Source organism: Crotalus tigris, unplaced genomic scaffold (assembly GCF_016545835.1).
Source record: "Crotalus tigris isolate CLP2741 ecotype Arizona unplaced genomic scaffold, ASM1654583v1 scf7180000024424.1579004, whole genome shotgun sequence".
NCBI classification, from domain to species: Eukaryota; Metazoa; Chordata; class Lepidosauria; order Squamata; family Viperidae; genus Crotalus; species Crotalus tigris.
The window spans coordinates 1095497-1120478 of record NW_024100591.1 but is presented as its reverse complement, the minus strand read 5'-3'; the positions used below and the strand labels follow the sequence as shown (position 1 = coordinate 1120478).

The following is a 24982-nucleotide window of genomic DNA, read 5'->3' as shown; positions in this document are numbered from 1 at the left end:
GTGTTTTGTTTTTGGTGGGAAACGGGTCCAAGTGGCTCTTTAAGTGTTTTGGGTTGCCTACCCCTGGCCTAGTGCACCAGTTGCGGCCTTATTTGGACCGGGAGGCTTTACTCGCAGTCACTCATGCCCTTGTCACCTCAAGACTGGATTACTGTAACGCGCTCTACATGGGGCTACCCTTGAAGGGCGTTTGGAGGCTGCAGTTGGTTCAGAACGCAGCCGCGAGAGCGATTGTGGGTGCGCCAAGGTATGCCCACGTGTCACCTATCCTCCGCGAGCTGCACTGGCTTCCTGTGGGTCTCCGGACGCAATTCAAGGTGTTGGTTATCACCTTTAAAGCCCTTCATGGCATAGGGCCAGGTTACCTACAGGACCGCATTCTGCCGCACAGCTCCCAGAGACCGGTGAGGTCCCATAGATTGGGCCTCCTTCGGGTCCCGTCGGCCAGACAATGTCGGCTGGCGGGCCCTCGGGGAAGGGCCTTTTCTGTGGTGGCTCCGACCTGGTGGAATCAACTTCCCCCCGAGGTGCGAACTACTCCCACCCTGCCGGCCTTTAAGAAAGCCGTTAAAACTCTCCTGTTCCGGCAGGCCTGGGGCTGATGTCCCCGGGGGGCCGGGATATGATCGGACTCGCGGTATGACTGGATTATTTTATTGTTTTACGACTGTTTTTAATTTTGTACGCCACCCTGAGTCCTTTGGGATTGGGCGGCATATAAATATTTGTAAATAAATAAAAATAAATAAATTTTCCAAGGCGCCTGAAGGCAGAACAAGAAGCAATGGATGGAAACTAATCAAGGAGAGAAGCAACCTAGAACTAAGGAGAAACTTCCTGACAGAACAATTAACCAGTGGAACAACCTGCCTCCAGAAGTGGTGAACGCTCCGACACTGGAAGTCTTTAAGAAGAGACTGGACAGCCATTTGTCTGAAATGGTATAAGGTTTCCTGCCTGAGCAGGGGGTTGTACTAGATGACCTCCAAGGTCCCTTCCAGCTTTTTATTATTATTATTATTATTATTATATTTTAATTTTTCTTATAGTTCCATTATTTCAATTTTCTCCTCGTTCTTCCATTCCAGTCTCTTAAATTCCATCTCAGCTTGTACTTCTCATGTCCTGAGCTCAAGCAGGTAGATGGATCCCATCGAGTGCTTGAGATGACTTCCATAGCCTTTGGCACAAATCTTGGAATCTACACAAGAAAAGGTGTGTCCCTATTTCTCAGTGGTATACAGGAGTTTTTCTGCCCCTTAACACTAACCTGAATATCACATCAAATCTGGAAATTACTGTGTCACCACCTATTTTCCAGGCAGTGCCTCTTTTGATATCCTCCCCCTAAAGTCAATTTATGAGAATGACAGAGGCTCTGCAGCCTGTACTGCCTTTCTGGTAAATAAGAAATAACATGGAAAAAAGTTAAATAATTTCTATAATACAACTTCCTACCCTTGTAATATAAGTGAGTGTGACTATTAGTTCCAATCTTTCCCTCTCCCTTTGGGACATAAATCAATCTCACAACAAATTTAAAAAAGATATTTATTTAAGTAACTCAAAAGGAAAATGAATTTGATCTACAAAAATACATCTAATATTCTGAGCAAACACAATATGGTCCTGATCGACTGTAATTAGAGATACTGGGAAAGAGATGGTTTTGAAAATTTGTCAGCTTCCTAGACATTAATAAGTAAATCTTGAATTCAGTCTGAAATTACTCAGAATGTCCTAAATGCACAGAGATAAAGGGGGAGGGGAGAAAGAGGCTTTTAAAACAGAGAGAAGAAATTAGAACAATGCAATGTCCAACTAGAGCAATTATTGATTTCTGTAACAAAGGATTTAAAATAATCTGAATGGTGCTGGGGAGATTCAGTACACTCTATTTATTTTCCCAGCATAGATACGGAAACCTCTTGCTTCACAAGTTTGGAATTGGTTTTGTCTTCTAACTTTTCTCTGTCTATGAGAGGAGTTGAGGAATCTCTAAGCACATGTGATAAAGCACAGAGCCAAGAAGCTTATATTCAAATTCAGATACCGTCTTAACATTTAAACAGGTAGGAAGGCTGCATATTATGAATACAGGGTGACTATTCATAAGAAAAACTATTCTCCAACATATACACCTATGATAATTTAGCATCTCCCTCCTTGTTCCTTCTGAGCACCCACAGTTCTAAATCTATAGCATCCAGTTTTAAATCTCATTTTAAAAAGTCAAAATTATACAATTCTCAGTGTACACAACTGTATAAAATACAATTCTACATATCGTCTGAAATTATCTGAGCAGTCAGATTCAGACTTTCTACACAGACTTCAATCTCTGGAATGTAGAATTTTATTATGAATTCAGTAGATAATAGCTAATACATTTTGGGAAAAAATCATGGAAGAAAAAGTGCATACTTAGCTAGAATATGTTTTATAATAATCATGCTTTGCTTCCACCAATGAATAAAGTCTCCAATTCAGCAGTTGTAGGATCCACTGAATTAACCTCTTCTTTAAAAAAGTCTTCTTCTTCAAGTTTCTTCCACCAGGGCCACTGCATATATTTTAACATAGCATTATGGGATTGTTTGGCTTTGGTTGCCACAGGAACTGATCTGCTCATAAAGACATTCAGATCCCTCATGGTACATTCTGAGAGACTTGGAGCATCTATGGCAAAAGTAGATATCTTTCTTTAGAAGACTTAGTTAACCTCTGCATTTGCAGCTTTTATCATTTTGTTTTCAAAGTAGCATCCTACAACAATGCAATAGTAAATACAAATAGGAGCAATGCAGCTAAAGAATTTGCAGAAGCTACATATTCATGCTACATATCACTTGTGAAAGAAAAGAAATCAAAGAACAGAGAGAAGCATATAAAGAAGAGAAATTGCCCAGACCAAAATAAATAGAAATCATAATGGTTTTTCTTGGCAGTTTGGAGTAAGGTTGAATAGTATGTAAGTAAGTTGAATGCATAAGGGTTTATGTCTAACATATGTAATTTGCTATTATAAGATTCATTTATGGATTGGATTATTGGATTGCTTAAAAAGATTAGAACAGATTATATTTAATCTGAAACTAATTTTTCAGGCTTTAGAGCCTAATTGAACTTTAGCAGTAAATGCTGTGAAAGTACAGCTCATTTTACTACCGTATATTCCGGCGTATAGGGCGACCCGGCGTATAAGACGACCCCCGAGTTCGACGCCGAGTCGCAAGATGATCGACACCGAGTCGCATGCGTAGAAAGTCGTCTTATACGCCGGAAACTACCAGTATTTCCGGCGTATAAGACGATCGACGCCGAGTCGCATGCCTAGAAAGTCGTCTTATACGCTGGAAACTATGTTATTTCCGGCGTATAAGACGATCGATGCCGAGTCGCATGCCTAGAAAATCGTCTTATACGCCAGAAACTACCTTATTTCTGGCGTATAAGACTCGGCATATAAGACGACCCCTGAGTTCGGAGGCTGTTTCAACACTCTCAAAAGTCATCTTATACGCCGGAATATACGGTACTTATTTTGTGGTAGAAAACAATAAAAAGGTCTCTGTTGATGTTCAACATCTTATTACTATCTTTCTCAATTATGCATTATGTCTTATGTTAGATGAGAATATTAGTACATTATTAGTGTACATTATTAGTAGAATATTAGTGTTATTAGTTCACAATTTGGAAGTAGAGATCAAACTTAGGAAGGACTAAAAATGATAGAAACAAAATTATAACTAATATCACTTGAATTTTCTGCTTTAAACACAAAAAAATCTCTTGTGTTGTTTCTGAAGAATGTTGTGGAAAATATTAGAACTACTGAACTAGTAGAGATGGCAAAATTAATTTGTTTGATTAGAGCAGCGGTTCTCAACCTGTGGGTCGCGACCCCATTTGGGGTCGAACGACCATTTCACGGGGGTCGCCAAACAACGCGATCCACCATTTTTTTTCTCAGCCGGCGCAGGGGGCGGCGCCGTGCATGCGCACCACAGGGGGCGCCGCTGCGCAGGGGCGGCGCATGGGGGCACCGCCGCGCATTCTCACCACGCAGGGGGCGCCACCGCGCATGCTCGCCACACGGGGTGGCGCATGGGGCTGCCGCTGCGCATGCGTGCCGCGCAGGGCTGCCGCCACGCATGCATGCCGCGCAGGGGGCGCTGCTGCGCATGCGCACCGCCTGCTTATGACCGGGGTCGCCGGTCTAAAAAGATTGAGAACCACTAGATTAGAGAAAGATGAATAACTACATTTACTAATGATTGGAAAGCTCTTATGGATTTCTTGCTAAAAAAAGAATTTGTAATCTATGGATTTGAACATTAGAAAGCATAGCTTAGGGAAAGCACAAAATTATGATAAGGTGAATTGGGCTGAGAGTGAGTGACTGGCCCAAAATCCAGCTGGCTTTCAAGGCCACGAAGTGCAGCTTATACTGTACCAAGGTGATGCACTCTCTCTGCTGCTGTTCTGTCTATCAGCCAGATAATCACAGAGACTGGATAGAGATACATGTGCCAGGATGGAACTACCACTCTATTAAATAAATGAAATATATATGATACAGTATATGTAGCTATAGATTCTCTAGTCTCCTCCAGAATAAGAGTGCTAAGATCATATTTGTGTGATCATGTGTGTATGTGTGAAAACATTAGAACTGCTCAAACTGCAAACCAAAAGCGTATGTTGTATTTGCCAAAATGTTCATAGTTACGTTAACCTATGGTAAGATGGGCGGCCAATAAATTTTATAAATAAATAATAAATAGTAATTCTTTCAGCACCTCCAAATGTCAAAAATAGAATTTTAAAAGGAGCACAACTATAATAGTTCAGCATCAAGAGGATATATGAATTCATAATTTACACAGCAGTGATGATCTCTGAAGAAAATTCAAGCTGGGAGAAGCAGTGTCTACTTGGATAATATAGGTTTAAATATTAATGTTGATCAGTATTCACCACATCAAAACTAACCTGGGAAGACAAACTATGCAAGAGCAAAATGAGACAGACACATACTTAACAATTGATCCACATCAGTGTGAACCTGGACTAGCAAAGCCTCTCGATGTTGTTTTGCCCTCTGGTTTTTTCTTTCTCTCACCATATAGTGGGCTAGTTTTTCCTGGGCTTGATGATGAAGTTCTCTGCTCATTTCTTCTGACATTGGAGAAGCCTGGAGAAAAATTACAGTCTCTATCACCATTAACAGTTATCAACTTCAAACCTTTGTAAGGGTCTGCAGCACAACATTTGCATTCCTTGGATAAATCTAATCATTGTGCTTCTTTCTATGTTTTCCCTCTGAAGCCATTGATCCATCTCTAAATAAATGTAGTTTCTTAATTAAGATTTGGGAAGAAGCAAATTCCTATTATTAGATTAAAGAAAAAACCCAAACAACCCTATCAAATAGTTTATTTCTCTCATACCAAATAAAAGCAAATCAGGTAATTTATGGCATAGTTTCAGTTTATATAGCTATGATAATTTATACACTATTGGGTAAAGGGAATAAAATTAAAGAAAATATGTATATGGATTATTACTTTTCAAGATTTGAAGGCAATGTTGTAAAGCCATTATAGGTAATCCTCAAATTACAACTGTAATGGAGCCTGCATATGGTTATAAAATGAGTCAACCACACAACCAATCTGATTTTACAAATTTTGTTGTAAAGGTCATTAAGCAAATCACAGTGGTCATTAAGTGAATCCATGGCTCTGCTTTACTTTGGATGCAGAAAACCAGAAGTAAATGCCAAGTTTCGGCAAAACCATTGTAAAATGTAGTCGTATGACTGTGGAATGCTGCAAAGGTCCATAAATGTGACCTGGTTATTGAGTTCTTGAAGTGCAGTCACATGACCACGGGGGGGGGGGGGCAACCTTCAGAATGTTGAATCCAAGTTGCAGATAACTCCCGGTTAGGCCCGTCAGAATTTAAATGGTCACTACGTGACCAGTTGTAGGTGTAGGACCTCTATTATCACTGATTCCTATCATTCCCCCCCCCGCCCCCGCCGCCAATGTGTATCAGCTTCTTGCTAAACCAGCTTATCAGCCTTAAAGATTCTGCAAAATACCCTTATTTCTAAGCAACTCAACTGGCAGTTCTGCAACAAATATACACAAGACACCTGTCAGTCAATGGCTTCTGTGACAGAATTGTTGTCCAGTCACATATAAAGCATCTTAAATCCTGGAGAACGTAGATCTTTACACATAAACTTTCACAGTTGTATGGTCTATTTATTCTCATTTTGAATGGCAGGAGAAGCAGAGTGCTGGACGGCAGAGTAAGTGGAGTGCAGGGTGGCAGAGGTGGCAGGGACACTGCACTGTGATGCTGAGGTAGTGGGCCACTGCATAAGAATTAAGCCGGCACACTCCTTGGCAGTGCTGGGATTGAATAAGAGGCCTGGGGTGGGGGGGGGTGGCTGATTGAGATTGCTAAAGGTTGTGGCCTCTACTTCAGCTCCAGTGCTTCTGCCAAAGCAGGGCAGTCAAACGAGCACAGATGGGAAGATCGATATGCAGGTGGGGGAATTGAAGCACACCTGCAGTCATAGATGCAAGTAGATTGCTAAGCACCCAAAATTTGATCTTGTGACTTCAGATGTGCTAGAATGGCCTTCAGAAACCTCTGTGCCACCATAATTTTGAATACTCACTGAATAACATTCCCATACAGCAGTTTTCAAGTAGTTTGTAAACAACTTAAATTTACAGTGGTTACTCTGGTGTGGGTATTAGTAATGGCAGATGTGCAATGAACAATGACACGCTTCCAAATTATTTCCTTAATAACTAACCACAGCATGACATTGGGCCATTCTAGTCTACACTCAGTTAATTTAGGACTACTGCAAAATGTACAGCTCTGGACACTGCAGTACTGAAATGTCTGCCAAGAATTTTTGGAAATATCCAGGAGTCTTCAACAAGCTTGAAAAGAAAATCCAGGAGATATATGTCTGTGGAGATTCTCAGTCCTCCAGGTCATAGCTGTCTCAAAGGTGCTTTTTTTTTCTTCAAAAGACAACTGAAATGTTTTTTTTTCATGAGGAAGAAGAAAATGTTTTACTTCTCATCCAAGAAGCATCTTGGATGAGAAGTGAAGCATTTTCTTCTTCTTCCTCAAGGAAAAAAGAATCCAGTTGTCTTTTGGAAGAAAAAAGCACATTTGAGACAATCCAGGGGAATAAAAGTATAATGGTGACTTACTGGGTGCAGTTTGATATAGCTTTCCACCTTTTGTTGCAACAATATCCTCTGTTCATCCGGAAGAGATTCAGGCTGCTCCCAGAAAGAATGTTTCTTTCTTCTTTTCTTCTCCAAGAACTTAAGCACCTTATTGAAATAAAATATTAATAAAAATTATCAACTCTCTACTGAATCTTATTATGTCAGATTCATGGAATGCCTTCTTAGCGACATGGAAATTTTAGAAAAAGAAATATTACATTATCTCTATCTTCAATTCAGATCAATCTTGATGAATCACATTTAAAGATTTTTAGTGTATCTTTCTAAACAACTGTCACACCCTGGACCCTGCAGTGTTCTCCACACCCTCTTCACGAATAGGAAAGGAGATGGATCCTGTAATGGTGGCCATGAGCCCTAATCCTCCATGGATGACATTCATTCTTTACGACTCACTCTAGTAAGGTCTGAAATTGAACTGGTGGGCAAACATAACAGCTGCAGATGCAGCTAAAGTTGAACCTTCACACTTGTTAAAAAAGACATTGAGAAGGGACTTATTTGAACCATGAAGCCATTGCAGAGATTTGATTTAGATTTGCCACTGATTACTGGGTTGAAAAAAAAATATTAATTATACTCTTTAGAGTTTTCTTTGGCCAATGCCCTAAGTAGGAAGCCCATAAGAAAAAGAATATCCTTGGTAAAAGACATCAAGAATCAATGTAGCTCAGTATTTTGCTCCCTAATGAATTTCTACAATGTGTGATAATTACTTTTGCTGCTAAAAATTGTGACAAAATAAGGGTTTCCCCCCCCCCCCTTGATCCTTTTTTTCAGGTAGATACTGCTAGAACAAGGCTTACTTCAACACTGACAGCATGGTTCAAACAACTTAGTTTAGACCAGGACTGAAATAAGGAATAATTAGATTAACTGGTAGCCAAATTATAGCAAAGTTTTGCTTTACAACCTTCTCTAAGCAGTTTACAGTGTCATCCTCATTTTACCGACCTTGGCAGGACGGAAGGCTGAGTCAACCTTGAGCTGGTGAGAATCGAACTGCCGAAGTACAGGCAGCCAGTAGAAGTAGCCACCACAAAAACAAGAATAGTTTTTAAATGTGCTATTGAAATACTGTGTTTCCCCGAAAGACCTATCCCAAAAATAAGCCATAGCTTGATTTTGGGGGGGTGGGCCTAATATAAGCCCTACCCCAAAAATAAGCCCTAGTTTTGGGGTGAGGCACATGCCTAAAAATCAAGCTAGGATGGGGGCATGGAGTTTACCATTGCAGCCAGGCCTCCCATCGATCGACACTTGCCTTACCTTGGCCCACTTCTTCTGTGGCCGAAGGAGCAGCTTCATTCTGCAGCTGAGAGAATGGAGCTCAGACTGCACTTCGCAGTCAGAAGTCTTCCGGAAGGCCTCTGCAGCTGAGAATCGAGCTATGGATTCAATCTGTAGCTCGGTTCTCAGCTGCACAGGCCTTCCGGAAAGGCCTCTGATGGTAAAATGCAGGCCAGAGCTCCATTCTCAGCTGCAGACTGAAGCTGCTCCTTCGGCTGCAGAAGAAGTGGGCCAGCTGGGTGGGGCTGTCGATGCTGCTGTGGCAAGGTGAGTTGAAAAGACCCCCCCCCCCAAAATAAGACCTGGTACCTCTTTAGGAGGCAAAAAATAAAATAAAATAAAATAAGACCGGGTCTTATTTCCGGGGAAACATAGTATTATTCCAATTTGAGTCTTGAAGACCAGACCTTCTGAAACATTGCTTTTAATGAATCGTTCGAGTTTTTGTAGACAGCAGTGTTTCATGAGCATCCTAATTTAAAAATATAAGTCAGAAGATGTATTGGAGGTCCTGAATTTGAAATGGTTTTTTAAAAAAAAATATAGTGATGCAAAATGTTTCATCTCATGCCAACAGTTGGTTTGTGTACTAACCGCTCTCTGAATGAGGACAGCTGCTTTATATTCCTTGAGATTTCTTTTTTGCTGATGAAAATTTCTCCTTGCTTTAAATGCTCTCCAGTATCTTTGGATAGTTAGGGCTGCTTTCTCTCTCATTTCATGCATATGCTTATCTACTTGACCTGGGAGAGAGAGCATATATATTCATTATTAGAAAATCAGAATTCACACAAGCAGATATATTTGAATTTCATTCTAGCTAGATGAAAGATGCAGAAAAGAAACCATATAGGGTTAGAGTACAATCTTTTTTTAAACAGAAAGCCAGTGTAGTTACTTCCAGGATCATTTTGTAGACCATAGGTATCTAGGCACAGCATGTTTACCTGCTATCACATGGATACGCATAATTTGACATCACAGAATTGATATAGTTCCCAAATTTGTACTTAACCCAGAGGTATCAACTGAATTCTAACTTTTAATATGATAGGAAGGGAAATATTACAACATGACTATATTATTATAGATGTAAAGTAATTTCATTTATAATACCTAAATATTTGACACATTATTTTATTGTGCTAATCCTACCATCTATTTGTGCATTATTTAGATAGGATCTTGTACCAAATACAACACTGAACTGTTACACTATTATTTAATATTTAGACATATTGTTAACGTTTATTGAACAATTCTGACTCAGCTCCAAGCTACACTTCTAGTTTAGGTCATTAATAGTCAAATGCAATTGAGACTTCCAGTTTTGCACATAGCACATGGCCGAGGAGTTGCGGAGCTCTGCACCTCACAGTTAGTTTCACGCTGCCAGGGGACCCTAAATGGGTCGAAAGTAACCATGGATAGGTGACAAAGAAAGAGGGGTGGTCCGATGATCATGGAATGATGGTCATTCTGCTTGATCTGGGGGAAGCCCTCCAACCCGACAGGAGAAAGGCTGGCCACACCTCACCGACCAGCCCAAGCTACTTGTAGCTGAAGTCCAAAGGCACCAACCAGAACAAAGGTGAACAGTGTGCTTGAAACTGGATGAGGAATTCAATCTTTTCTCTCCTATTTTTATATCTGGTTTCCTGGAAAAGGTCACCAAGAAGCAAAAATCCTCCCAAAGTGAGAAGGGAGGGGACTACACCCCCACCCTCCCATAGACAGAATTAAATTCTTATGGGGAACAAAAATATATTGAAATGAGGTTAAAAATACTACAGTCTGGATAAATTTGAAAACTAACAAAACTGCTAAAACTTCATACCTGAAAAAGTATTGATGAAATTATATATTTATATATAAAAATAATAACTCTTTGCTTTCAAAGTTGGAACATGAAAAGTGACATCTAGTGGAGGATTAGAGAAAACTATAGCTGCATTGACTCAGAATTTGGCAAAACACCCAGAAATAGCAAAAACAGCTGGGAATAAAGCACTGAGCTATCTACTACAGAGTGAAACTATGTATGTTTAGAAACTGCTGACCTTCTAGGATTATAAATACACTGAGCTGCATTTTTAAGTTTAAGAACTGTTTGCAGAGAAAGAAAAACCTTGGCCTTTGGCTAATCTTCTAAAGGGGAATTCTGGAAAGCTTTCAGGTAGTTAAACACTTTAGATTGAAATCTTGGCTGGTTGATAATTATAAGACCCCTGAAAAGAAGAATTGTTACAAAATACTGTTTTCAATGGTGCCTTGATAAATTGGAAATGTATTGAATTATAAAAACCAGATATAAAGATAAGAACTACATAAGACTTGGTTGTTTGGATTTTAAGATGGGCTGGTTTGATAAAGCTAATTAAAGAAACTATGGTACCAGTGAAAAACTACTTAACAGAGGAGGGGAGATAAAATGGATGTTGTATATTTATCTAAAAGTGATAGAAAACCACACCTAATACCTCCTCCTGAAGACCCCAGCTTGGAACATCAGAGATCTGCAGGAAAAATGACTCAAGACAAAGCAAACACATTCCAGGAGAAAATATATGTGATTTTGACAGATTCAAATGATAATTGTCTTAAATCATGATGAAATTAAAAACAACTTTGATAACATAAATGAACACATCCCTAACTTAAACTTACAATTAAATAACGCTAAAAAAATAACGACTAAGAACGAACAAACAAATCAGGCAACAGAATACAAACCAGAGAAAAGTGACTCAAATATGGAAGCTACAAATGAAGAGAACTATAACTTAATACAAACAAAAGAAAATCTGCAAAATTTTGCTACCACAAAGGAAATAAAAAAAGATGTTTTATCTTCCAGGATCTCAAAACAAACTGATGGACAAAATAGAAGACTTAATAAAATGGATTAAAGATTGTCAGGAGAACTATCAATGCACAGGAGACAAAAAATGAATATTCTACTCAACTTGTCTTTTTTTAGCCCCAACAACATCTACAAAAATACCACCTGGCAAGCTAAACCTACTGATTTGGAAAGTGACCTGGCAAAAGAAGATTAGAGTTAAAATTAAGAGTGATTTAACTTACCAGATGGAATACTATATGACTAAAAACACACACATATATATAAAGTTTGGATATAAAGAGGCCCTATAGTAAGATTACTAGATGGTGTACTATATGATTAAATACTTGTTTGAACATGGCCAAAAGAACAGACAAAGCTTGGACATAAAGGTGTCCTATAATAAGAGGGATAAGATACATAAGTAGTATAATAATTTTATAATATATAAAATATAAAAATATTGAGAAGTAGTATTTGAATGAAAAGTTTGGATATTCAAAGGTAATGAACTTTTGAGAAAATCATGGCTGGTAAGAGTGGTTTGAATATTGAAGGGAAATTAAACTTAAACAAGCATCTTGAAAACAGGATATATAACGACTTAATATGACTTCTATAAATACAATTGAAACATAAGCTGATTAGAAAAGATGTTATATGTTGATGTTATTGTTGTATGTACAAATATTAGAAAAATGTTTATACTCAACTTTGTATGTATTGAAAGTATTCAGAATTATATTTGTTTAATGTAGACAAAAGGAGAATATTACTGAAGAGAGGATCAAGGAAATATATTATTAACCAACATATTGTTCAATTATAGAAATTAATTATTGATTGTTTTTAAATAAACGAACCCAGAAAAACACACTGTTCACTAAGCACTAAGGATTATTATTGTAAAAAATTAATAAAATATATTTAAAAAAATAGTCAAAGGCAATTGACACAAATCATAAGATAAATGTGGGTTGCTATCTTTCTCCTAAAAACTGATGGCAAGGATTTTCCAGTACAAAAAGAATGCAAACAAATCCAAGGAATTCTCGGGCTCATTTCACAAGCTGTGTTCTGGAAGCAAAATAATGCAAAATGTACTGTATGATTTTATATACATTTTAATGCAGCTATACTGAATTATGCCTTTGTTAGTCAACTTTTTTACTATATACAAATTACAGCACATTTTTGCTCTACTTCTTGTATAATAGATCCATGATAAATTATAAAAGTCCTTTAGAGCATCAGTGATGTCATCTTGGGGAACAAAGCAAAGACAAAAAAAAAAAAAATCCAAATAAAAGAAAAGGGGATATCTGTCCCCTAATGGTTCTTCGTGGTTCTGTAATAATCATACCTGCATGGACAATTTCCAATAGTGTTAGCTGCCGTTCATGAAACAGCCTCATGGCTCTTTGTCTCTGAAGCTGCAGTTGTTGACGGAGGTGCTCTTCTTCTCTCTGTCTTTTTAAACTTTGCAACTCCTGTTCTCTTTTAGTTCTACAAACAAGTTTTTTTTTTAAAAAACACACACAAACACACACAACAAAAATGCTATTATCAACATTTAAACTGTTTCAAATTGCAGCACTGTTTAGGGCTAAGTCATGAGAATTTCTGCCATTTGTTCTTCCACAGACTAAAGTTGCCTAGCCATTTGTAAATAGAAGAGTTAAGGGAATTCTAACATCACGAAGCTTTCTGCCTATTACTATAGCGTTCCTGAGGAGTGGCCATTCAGCTCTGCTCAAACTCCTTACTGAAGGCCAATTCAGCACCTTCAAAACCTGTCTGTTGCAATGTTATTTGTTTCTTAGTGTATTACTGACATTCACTCTTAATTGCCTGATGGAGGAAAAAAGGAAACAGATTTGCTCCATAAGACACAGCCAAAACAAGTCCCCCAGAGTGGGCAAAGCCATATTTTTGGGACTCTTTTATATTTTGGGAGGTCTGGACTGTTTTTAAAGAACAGCATTATTCTTGATTAACTTTGCAATCTCGTATGTAGTTCTTATGTTTTTTTTCCAGGACCCAGTTTAGTACCTATTCTAAATTCTGAATATCAAAAATAAACTCATTAGTGACTGCCTAGACTCCTCCCCTCCATGCCCTTCCATTTTGAAGACATGGACAGTGTCTTCCTCTGGTCCCATATTATTTTATAATGCTAATGATGTATGCTGCTATGTGACAGTAAACTTTAATTGACTTAGCTGAATCTAAAAGCAAGATCTACTTCAGCATTTCTGAGAAGAATCACATAAAGAAAAGAGTAAACAAGAGCATTCTTTTCCTGCGTGCGCACACATACGCACACACATTTAGGTATATGAGAGAGTCATTTTGGTACAGTGGTTATAGCACCAGGCAAGAAACTAGGACATTGTGAGTTCTAATTCTACCTAGGACATGAAGCCAGATGGTTGATTTTGAGCCAGTCACTCTCTATCTCTGCCCAGGAAAATTGCAAGAGCAAATCACTCCTGAAAATATTACCAAAAAACCTGCAGGGATTAGTTGAGGCAGTCACCTGGAATTAAGAGTAACTAAAAAGCACATACATACATACCGTACTTTCTGGCGTATAAGACGACTTTTGAAAGCGTTGAAATCAGCGCCGAAGTCGGGGGTCGTCTTATACGCCGAGTCGTCTTATACACTGGAAATAACGGTAGCTTCCGGCATATAAGACTCCGCGCCGAAGTCGGGGGTCGTCTTATATGCCAGGTCGCCTTATATGCCGGAATATACGGTACATACATACATACATACACACAAAATATGTATGTATGCATACTAGGATCATGCAATATAATTTATATCTTGTATAGTCTAGTCTAGCAATGAAACGTATAATTTTGATTTTGAAAATAATCTGCAGGGCTGAAAATCCATGAGTGAAATCTGCCCTCTAGTGGATTTCTCAAACAAGTTTTTGTATTTTTATAAATAAATCAGGGTATGGTTATAGCATAGTCCGATCACAATAAAAAAAATTAACAAATAAAAAGAATTGAGACATAAAGCCATAAAATCATTCCAATTCAGCACCATGTCTTTACCAGAATATCTGCAAATACTGAAGGCAAAGAAAGGAATTAATCATAGTAGTATTAACAAAAGTCGTCTCTAGATAAGATGGGCACCGTATAAATCTAATAAATAAATAAAATAGAAAGAACTGTATAAGTCTCAGACAATGCATAAATACAAAAAGGAGTGAAGAAATTCTAATCTATTTCCTTCACTCTAATCTAATTCTACAGAAGCAAGTTACTTCTTAGAAGAGCAACACAGAGAAATTATGCCTGCTGTGACTTTACATATAAGCTTATTCCCCCAAAGCCTCCAGATATTTTCAGGTTAAAAAAACCCTACATATGGAGATTTTATTCATTAAATAAAAATCTATATTGATGTTCCTGGTCAGATGGGAGGTCTGGAAAATCCTTATATTGTAGCTGTACTTTCCAAGCCATTTTAACAATACAATATTGTTTTTGCTTAAAAACCCTCCACAGTTTACCTAAATCTCCTTTGCAAGATAGTTATGGTTTTTGGAAGCTGCTTTAATCTTTTTCGTGTCTGATATCCTCTCCAAGATGCCTGGATCATGCACGCTGCTTGATGTAGTCTCTGAAATTAACAAATTAGCTTATTTATTTTTCTACTGCATGTGGTAATTAAACAGTTGTAGATGTTAAAAATGTATAATCTCTCTGAGCTTTATTTACTAGTCTATATTCAAACCAAGGCTGGTTTATAATCGAATTAGAAGGAGATCCAGGTTTGGAGATATGGCAAACTCTCTATGAAGAATTAAGTTTACAATTTCAGAATACTTCTATAATAGTTCTCCCTCACGTAGTCAGATTCCAGTTATGTGACCAGATTAGAAGCTATGAAACACATTTTACACTGGTAAAATCTAATACAAGCTACCTCCACCATACACAGAATTCTACAAAACACATAGTATATTTGTGTCATACCTGTGTTTCACAAGCACTGGAGTTTTTTGCATCCAGCAAATCCAGCAATTGATTGAGATTCTTGTCAAATCCTTTGCCAGTCCATTGCTTGATTAGAAGAGTATATAGTCCTTAATAAATGAGATGTGGTAAGATAAATATGCTACTTAGTAAGAAAAAGTGCTTGCTTATTCATCCTACAAATTACTAGTGGTACAGATGCTAAGGTAAAAGTTAGACTGTTCCACACTAAATATATACCAGTGCCAAATAATGAAACATCCAAATAAAAATTTAAACAATTAATGGATTCATTATATTGGATATGGTAACAAAACTTCCTGCCTTGAATGCAGGTGAAGGCAGAATATACATTCATAATAAATGAATGACTGAATGAATAAATAAATAAATATATCCACTGCTTTTCCTAGAATATGATTATGGCAATATAAGACATATATAAGTATTCTGTCCATCAATTATACCTGTTTCGCTATACATAATGCTAGATTCCTTTACAGGACTTCATCCATAAAATTCACTGTTTTAAAATGGTGCCCAATGAGTACATTTTACAATCAATAACACGAATGCTAGGTTGGAGAACTGATACATGTAACAAACTGACTGGATTGCAGTTAGTTTCTTCTCAAGGAATGTTCAATGCCAAAATGTATTATTCTAGTCTAGAGTGTTTTTCAAAATCCAAAATCTTTTGACAAACCTTTGTAGCGAGTATTCACGGTGATAACAAGTTGGGCATCAGATTCTGTGATCAAAAGTAACAGTTTAACAGTTGCATTTCCTCTGGCAGGGTTGGTGGTAGAAGAAATCTTGTAAATAAGTTCATCCAGAAGGAAGTGTAGGGCCTCTCTGGTTATTTGAATTAATGCTTTACTGAGAAAAATCACAAAGAGAGGAAATCATGTTGGAATAAAAAAAAATGGTGGATGGGAAACGGGCGGGATTAGAAGAACTCCAACCACATTGTAATATAAAAATACACACTAAATCCTTTGCATCAGGCTCCAGCAACTCGCAAATCAGGGGATTCGAATGTAAACACAGACCACTTATTTGATGCATGTCAGGCTCCCCACCCCATCTGCTTTTTACAATTTAAAAAAAGTTGTAATAAATAAATGAGAAGGTGGCATGCTGCAAATGAGTCCCATGACCATTCTCTGAGTACAGAAATAATAGGTAGCTGAAGATGTTCTACACTGGCTCCCAAGAGCTACTGAGAAAAAATAATAGGAGCATCTCAAAGAAGAACATTGGCAGGTACCTTCCCCCCCTCCCCAGCTGGTACTCTGTATCTGGCCACGTCCCTGCAATAATCGTTTCATGAATAGGGGAGCACCTCTCTCAGCATTCATTTTGTGAAAGCCTCCGCCTGTGTCCAACATGCCAAACATGTCTGCCAGTAAAAAAAAAAAAAAGGGGGGGGGGAGGACGCCAACTTTAAACTATAGCTTTGATCTTGTATCTCTTTTTTAGAATGAAGAATATGGAATTATGAAGATGAAAAGCTAATTAACCTACAAGAACTATTCATATTTTAGGATGAATTTCAATCTTTGTTTTTAATGTTAAAGGTACACTTTGGTATATAATTACCTATTGGTTCTCAAAATATCCTGCAAGAGTGACAGAATCTGGATTGTTGTTTCAACATCATCGGTTGTCAGCAATTGCTGGAAGTGTTTATTTTGAAGCACTAGGGCAAAAACAGAAAATCTATTTCAAATGGAAGTTAAATCTATGCTTAATTTTATTTCAGAATGGGAGGTAACAGCAACCCTCTAAATGCAGATCACAAGTGAATTAGAAACCATAATAACATTCCTACCCAATGAATTCCCAGGCTTCTCTTCCCTTACCATTTTCTACTAGATGGATGTGACCTCTACACAACCAACAGGTGGCATCAGTCACTGTCCTGAAACAATGTAGAAATTCATTCCTTTTTTCATCCTTAAAGAAAACATAAAGGAAAACTGATAATTAAAATTCTTGAAAGACATAAACAGTGATTATACCCTCAAGCTATATTTATTAAAAAGATAATATTCTTCTAAAACTGAGAAAGGGGGAAGGAAAGCAGGACTGGGGGCTACTTAAGTTACAGTACAGACACAGTAAGAAAATAACTTCTTTCCTTCTTATTCTGAAACTACTCCAACCAAGTATAATCTATTTCTTTGCAGCGTGTCTCTTAGCAATAACTAATACAGAAAAGTGTACTGTGCATCACAATGATCTTAAAAACATGGAATGTTATGTATTTTTACTCTTACTGAATTTGAGACCTTCAATATATTTTGGATAACAACTTTCATGCTTCCTATCAGGAATGATACTGAGGTTGATGAGAGATGTAGTACAAATTAAGTTCAGGAAAGCTGATATATGACATTAAAATAACACATTTGATTAAATGTTAGAGAGGGAGAAATGTTAATGCTAAATCAATTGGAATGCTTTTGGAATTGGAAAGTATACAACTGTACAGCCATAAATTAGATGCAATGTGAGGATGCTGTGAAATCTGTTAGTGGTATGTATTTTTCAGATATTAAAACTACTGCAAAGCAAATGTTGTTTTATTAATTTCTGTTTTTCCATCAGTTACATGCAAATACATGGGCAAATACAATTGTTAGAAATTACTGTATTATGTATTGATTACTCTTATCGCTTGAAAATGTAAGCACAGATACATTGCAAAAGGAAAAACAATACATAAAGAGACAACAACAGAATATCTGCCTTGGCAATGTTTACTGTGGCATCAGCCTACAACCAGGGACAGGTCTAATAATTGTCACAATTCCATGTTCTTTGCTCCATTACTCTGAATAAACAATTAATGAAGCTATGTGTGGATGCATTTCCAAAGTAGCCAAAGTTCAACAATTTCCTTGTTCATATTGTCAAGCAGAGAATTATCATGCATTATCAAAAAGGGACAATGTGCTGCTTTGGTAACAGTCTTGGGCCTTGATAGTATAGAAATTATGTCTTGGCAAGCCAGCTAATAGAAAAGGTGGGAACCCTCGCCTACCCATATCGACATTTTTGTATACAATAGTCCTCGACTTACGACCCAAAATTGAGCCCAACATTTATGTTGCTAAGTGAGACATTTGTTAAGTGAATTTTGTCCCATTTTGTGACTTTTCTTGCCACAGTTAAGTGAATCACTGTAACACGGCTGTCAAATGAATCTGATTTTCCCATTGACTTTGCTTATCAGAAGGTCGCAAAAGGCGATCACATGACCCCAGGACACTGCAACAGTCATAAATCTGAACCAGTTGCCAAGCATCCGAATTTTGATCACATGACCACGGGAATGCTGCAACAGTTTTAAGTGTGAAAACTGTCATAAGTCACTTTTTTCAGTGCCCTTGTAACTTTGAATGGTCACTAAATGAGCTGTTATAAGTCGAGGACTACCTGTCAAGATATTACAAAATGGCTCAAATACCTTGATTGCCCGAGCAAATTGTGCTTGCAAACGCCTTCCCAAGAAGAGAAGGCTGTCTATTGCAGAAGGAAGCAGTTTATTGTAAAACTCCTCACGTTCTGTTTTCACCTCAAGACCTACACAACACTGACTGAGAAGGAAAAGAAAAAAAAAATCTCTGTAATTTGCAAATAGTATTGCCATGGTCTAATACAGAGCTACTAGAGCAGTTCAGGAATACAGTTGTGTAACCGTGCAGTATTTTTACCTTACTATCTCTGCTATCTGGGCAGCAGTAGTCCATCCTCCAGGCACTTTTGTATAATCTTGTTTAAGGACTAGTAGACAGTACTGGACTAGATCACAGTAGTATAAGTCTTGTTTAATTTTCTTTGATTCATTACTTCCTGGGGATGCAGTTATTAAAATTTCTAAGGAAAAAAAATTAAACTGCTTAGGTTTGGATCCCTCTATAAATAAAAAATACAGAAGGCTGAAAGACAGGTCAGAAGGGAGCATAGCAAAAACACAAAATCAGGTAATAATTTGGAATATCTATCTATATAGTACTAAAACCCTGATTTCTGTAACATTTAACTGGGTGAAATGTTGCATCATAGGGCAAAACTAAAGTACCTCAAATGGGCTAATTTACAGAATGGACCCAAAATCTGGGATCCATAACTCCCATGGAATTGAACTTTGGCACTATCATAAAGCAGGTTATGACATCATACAGAATGTCATAAAACATTTCCAGTGGTCAACTGCTGTTTGACTGTGCTATACAGGTTCAAAGGGCTATTTTAAAGACAGATACATCTCTGAATAGCTGTCTGAATTAAAAAAAATATTAGAAACTTTGCAATTGTTGAAGATATTAAGAAATCTGGAAAGGAAATACCTCTGAAACAATGACCCAACAGTAACTGTCTAGTCAGTTACTAAAGTACAGACAACTAGTGGTTAGATAAAATTTAAGAAGCTATATAATTCACATCAAAAAGGTTATTTTTTTATTTTAGAGAGAAAATATATTTTTAAAAGTTACTTTAAAGGGAAAATGAAGGCAGGCAAAAATCAAACTGGTGGTATAAAATGAATCAAGAAGCAGTAGAAATGCAAATAAATACTGTTTAGTCAATGAGAAAATGCTTTGAACATATGTGCACAGTGTCCATAATACAGTAATATGAAGCTAATTTTGAGCTGGAATTCAGGTAATCAGAGAGTAACACTTCCTTATTTCTGCACAGCTAAAATAAAGAAATTTGGGCCATAACTTCCTTTACTGGAAAGCAGCCCTCTAGCAACTGATACTGTAATTTCTCTAACTGAAATGCTACCATGTTTTATTCTCTGTCTCATTTTGTTCAGACTATTTGCATAACATGCTTACCATGATTAAAATAACCATGATTTACCAAACCTGATTTTCTAAGCTTGTGTGATACTCTGCACTATAAACTCACCATTTACAGTTGAGTTTGCATAGCACAGCCAAAGCTAAAATGTGGCTGACCAGTTTATGGCTCAGTGTGTTGAGCCAACGTGCATCTGATTTGCTAACAGATCAATACTAGTTCTTATCATAAGTCTGGTACACTTTTTCTGAGTAAAACATTTATCAAAAGATATTAGCTTTCATGAGCTGTAGCTCGCTTTATCAGATGCATGGATTTGATCAAGGTTATGCCTTTTTATAAAAATTGTTAGTCAGAAAACATGCTACCAATTCCCAATTTTCACTATCTCATTGCTCTCCTATATAATTTGTATTATGTGTCCTTCATAATTGGTTCTCTCTGTACATAATTCATATCATACAGTTCTTTGTTAGAAGACTTAAGAAACAGAAACACATTCTAATTCTCATCCCATGATTAATTAATGGGTCAAGATGTCGTATGAAGCACTGTTATAAACTGAGCCCATTTTATCGATTTAGGAACTTATGAATAATTTTGGTTTCTTCCCCTTGGTTTCCAATCTTACTGCTTCAAGCATTATTTTCCCCCTTTTCCTTATTTGTCTTCCAACATCTCATTTCCTGCATAACAACATTAATTTTGTAAATACACAAAAACCAAGACTAAGCATGTAAATTAAAGACACCTTAAAATCAGATAAATTTAGAATGGGGGGAGGGAGTGGGAGAGAAGAAAAATAGAAGTTTATGTGTCCATAGTTTTTATATTAGCCTAACTTATTTAAAAATATTTTACAAGTAAGAACTTGAACAAGTCCAATAGTACATTCACTCCTTACAATTATTAAGACTCACAACAACGTTGTAATTCCCATAATGATCAAGACTTTCTTCTCTGTAATACTAGAATCTCTATTCTATATGTCAGTGGTTCTCAACCTGTGGGTCGGGACCCCATTTGGGGTCGAACGACCATTTCACGGGGGTCGCCAAACCACGCTATCCGCCATTTTTTTCCCTTTTCCCTAGCTGTCCTACTCCCTCTTATTGGTGGCCACACCCATTTGGGGGTCACCACAACATGGGGAACTGTATTATGGGGTCACAGCATTAGAAAGGTTGAGAACCACTGCTATATGTACAAATGTCCTTTCCAATAACCCCAAACAAAAGACCCTTACAGTAACAGAATACTGAACATTGTTCAATCATAGCATAGCATAGTGCTTTTTTTGGGGGGGGGGGGGGAAAGATGCCGGAACTCACATACATCATACAACCCGCCTTGTCTACGCTACAAGGTTTACCTTTGTAGTTGGAAAAAAAAACACTTCAATTTTTAATGTATTTAAAAGACTAGGATTTTGTTCAAGGTAAGTTAATACTATTAATGTTACCATGCACTGTGTGGCTTTAAATTACAAGAAGGCATTTTATTAATTTTTTGGGACATTTACCCATTTAGTTTAACGAGTGGAAATGTCAGCTTTCTATGTGAATGAAATTGGCCCAATAAAACAAAATTTGGTTGCTTGTAAAAGATTGAATTATTTTTAAGAAGTTGTCAAATAAGGTGGAAAAAGTTACATTTGGAATTTAATATGGATATTGACTTGAAACAAATTAAAGTTGAAACTTTGTCAGTGAACAATTACTTTTAATTTACCTTTAAGTTAAACCCAATTTAATAAATAGATCTGATTAAACCTCATACTGTAGGTCTACCTTTACAACTGACCAATACATTAATATATATTATTATTAATAATAATACCTCCAAATCACAAGACATTGGCTTTATTCTTATTCTTCCCCCCTGCAGTTTGAATATAAACTATAAAGGACTAAAAAGAGATTTACGTAGACATCCCAGCCTTTGAACTACCCAAGGAACCTAAAGTTTCACTGTTGGGCAAGCTTCCATGCCAGCCGCCTTTCTTTCCTCTTGCTTTGCCTCTTTTTAACCTCACACCCCACCTTCTGTAAGGGAAGGCAAAAGACTTACTCATCCTCTCATGAAAGATGGCCTCCATGTTTATGTGTCTCCCACCTCCACCATCGGCTTCCACACTACATTATCCAACCCATCCAATCAAGCCATGCTCTGGCTGTGATGCTCCAGCACCTTATGGCTCCTCCTAGAGGAGGCAGACTGCACCGGAGGGAACCTCACTCGCACCGTACCACCAGCAGGGCATTTTCAAAAACAAACGAGGATAGGAAGGGAAACAATAGGAAAAGAACGCAACTCTGGAAAATCTGTCAAAAAAAGGTGTCAGAACTCCATTCCGGTGCATTCTATGACAAAAAAAGCCTTGGCACAGCAGGCTCAGCACATAGCAGGCTTTAGTTTTACCTTATGGTGCTGCACCTAAGATCTTAATTTACCTTTTAACTTTAACAGCAACACGGGAATATCCTGATCAGGACTTTCAATAATCTGAGCAGCCAGAGACAATATTCTAGAATCCACAGGAAGTGGCTTCATTTCACGTAACATTAACTACAGTAAGAAAGGAAAAAAGATAATTATCTTCAATTTTATGGCAACAGATTAAATAAGATATAATAAATAGATTTCATTTAATAAAATCCACATCAGATTTTCATGGAAGATATATTTTAATAGAAGCTAATTTTAATATCAAATTCATACACTTTACTGTTTCTACTAAAATATGTTTCTTTGAATTTGGGAGATTCAAGACTGACAATAGGATATATTTTTTATCCAAAACATACTTTGATTATGAACAAGTTTGAATTACTAACTGTAGAGAGAAAAAGGAGAAGAGGATGTTTGAATTACTAACTGTAGAGAGAAAAAGGAGAAGAGGATTAATGCTTTTACAGTTGATACTTGTGACAAGCTTCTTGGACGACTGATATAACTGATAAACATCTATATGACAACACTGAACTAGACAAGCCCTGGGTGTGATCCAACAAAGCTTTTAGATTCTTAAAACTGGTGTAATAAAACATATCATTTGTAATACAAACTGTATTTCTGTCTTTCCTTGTTGAAAACAAACTTTTCAACACAATGCACTTTATTATCTTACTTGCTTGCATCAATCTTCCCAAATTCAGTGTCTTCCTTGTATATGTATAACCTATATCTATACTGTCTTGGGCCACAACATGCTGGTTATATGTTAGCTCAGCATGTTGTATGAACTTAACTCATATGGCTAGTTTAACAGTCAGTGAATAAACTTCTCATGCAGTCATAGCCATATTGGGATTATTTCTATATCCCCTTCAGAGCCAAAAAAATTAAAATATTGAGATACTGGACGGGAGAGATCCAGTTGCAAATCCTGACTGACTGTGAAGTTCATTAAAGAGATCTCCCATCAGTTTCTCTCAATCACATGGTTGTAATGGATTCAGTTACCCCCATGTAAGCCACCTGGGAGGACTTAAGCCCCACTGCTGTACAGGTAATCCTTGACTAATGACCACAACTGAGCCCCAACTTTTTGTTGCTAAGCGAGAGAATTAAGTGAATTGTCCCATTTTATGACTTTTCTTGCCCCAGTTAAGTGAATCCATACAGTTAAGTTAGTAAACCAGTTGTTAACTGAATCTGGCTTCCCTATTGACTTTGCTTGTCAGAGGTTTGCAAAAAGTGATCACATGACCCAGGACACTACAACAGTCATAAATATGAACAATTGCCAAGCATCCAAGTTTTCATCACGTGATCACGGGGATGCTGTAACGGTCGTTTGAAAAAAACAGTCATAGGTCACTTTTTTCACTGTCGTTGTAACTGAGCAGTCACTAAATGAAAAGTTGTAAGTCAAGGACTACCTGTACAAGACTGTGAGGTAGGATGGACTGAAGAAGACAACCAACTGAAAGTCATCTCAAGGATGTGGTAGTACTTAGCAGTGCTGAGTGATCTCAAAGAAGCTGAACAGGTTAAATTTGGTGAATACATAGCAACGGAAGGCAACAATAATAGCAATGGAGGGAAGAACAAAAAATCAAAGAAGCTAATGGCAATTCATCCTCGAGCTGCTGACAAAACCAACTGTGGGGGGGGCACTGCTTTTTTTTAAAACTACTTTAAAAAAAGAAAGCGAGACATAAATGAAGAAAATAAATTAGTAACTCGCGTATCAGCTTTGCAAAAGCCAGTGCAAGTTACTTCCCCCTCCCTCTGACCAGGCATCATTTCAGTAACCGTCCGCGTCATAAAGACCTCACTGCGGGCACGACGTGGCCGCTCAACCTCCCCCAAGCCACCCATGGAACCTCAGCATCAACTCTCTTACCCGCCTCCTCTCCCGACCGGAAACGTTTATGGAGCTGTTATGCCAACGGTTGTGAGATCACAAGCGCTTCCAGCCAATAGAATCGGCGTTCTCCACCTCAGAGAGAGAGATATTTACTTTCGCCGCCTCCCATTGGCGGGCCAGTTCCCCATCAGTTCTAATTAGCATAATACGTCTTTCTTCCTAAAGCCATGAGCCACACGGACTGGGATTGCTTTATCTGACGGCCACCAGCAGTGGGCGTGAGCCCCCCCGCCCAGACCGTCGCAGCCAGTAGGAAGGTAGGCCCTTTCTCTCGCGTCGCCTCTCTCTAGGCTTCCCTCCCCAACCTTCTCCACTTCTAAAGAAAGGGCGGCGCTTGGAGCTCCTCGTCCAGTGAGGA

At 37.7% G+C, this 24982-nt stretch overlaps 1 protein-coding gene across 4 annotated transcripts; it reads right to left on the bottom strand.

Annotated features, from left to right (window-relative positions):
* Positions 1-1537: 1537 nt before the first annotated feature.
* IQCB1 (IQ motif containing B1) lies at positions 1538-24823 on the bottom strand. Of its 4 annotated transcripts, none has more exons than XM_039330089.1 (14): positions 24601-24823; positions 22703-22817; positions 19154-19316; positions 18907-19036; positions 17297-17390; positions 17034-17133; positions 16138-16310; positions 15432-15541; positions 14966-15075; positions 12794-12936; positions 9180-9328; positions 7254-7379; positions 5044-5200; positions 1538-2679 (listed from the first exon to the last, which is right to left on the bottom strand). In XM_039330089.1, exons 2-14 carry the CDS (start codon positions 22812-22814, stop codon positions 2450-2452), a joined length of 1797 nt encoding a protein of 598 aa, XP_039186023.1. In that variant the 5' UTR covers positions 22815-22817; positions 24601-24823; the 3' UTR covers positions 1538-2449. The 4 variants fall into 4 exon arrangements, with proteins under 4 accessions (XP_039186023.1, XP_039186022.1, XP_039186024.1 ...); XM_039330088.1 differs by lacking the exon at positions 24601-24823 and adding an exon at positions 24528-24561; XM_039330090.1 differs by lacking the exon at positions 24601-24823 and adding an exon at positions 24134-24510.
* Between the last annotated feature and the right edge of the window lie 159 nt (positions 24824-24982).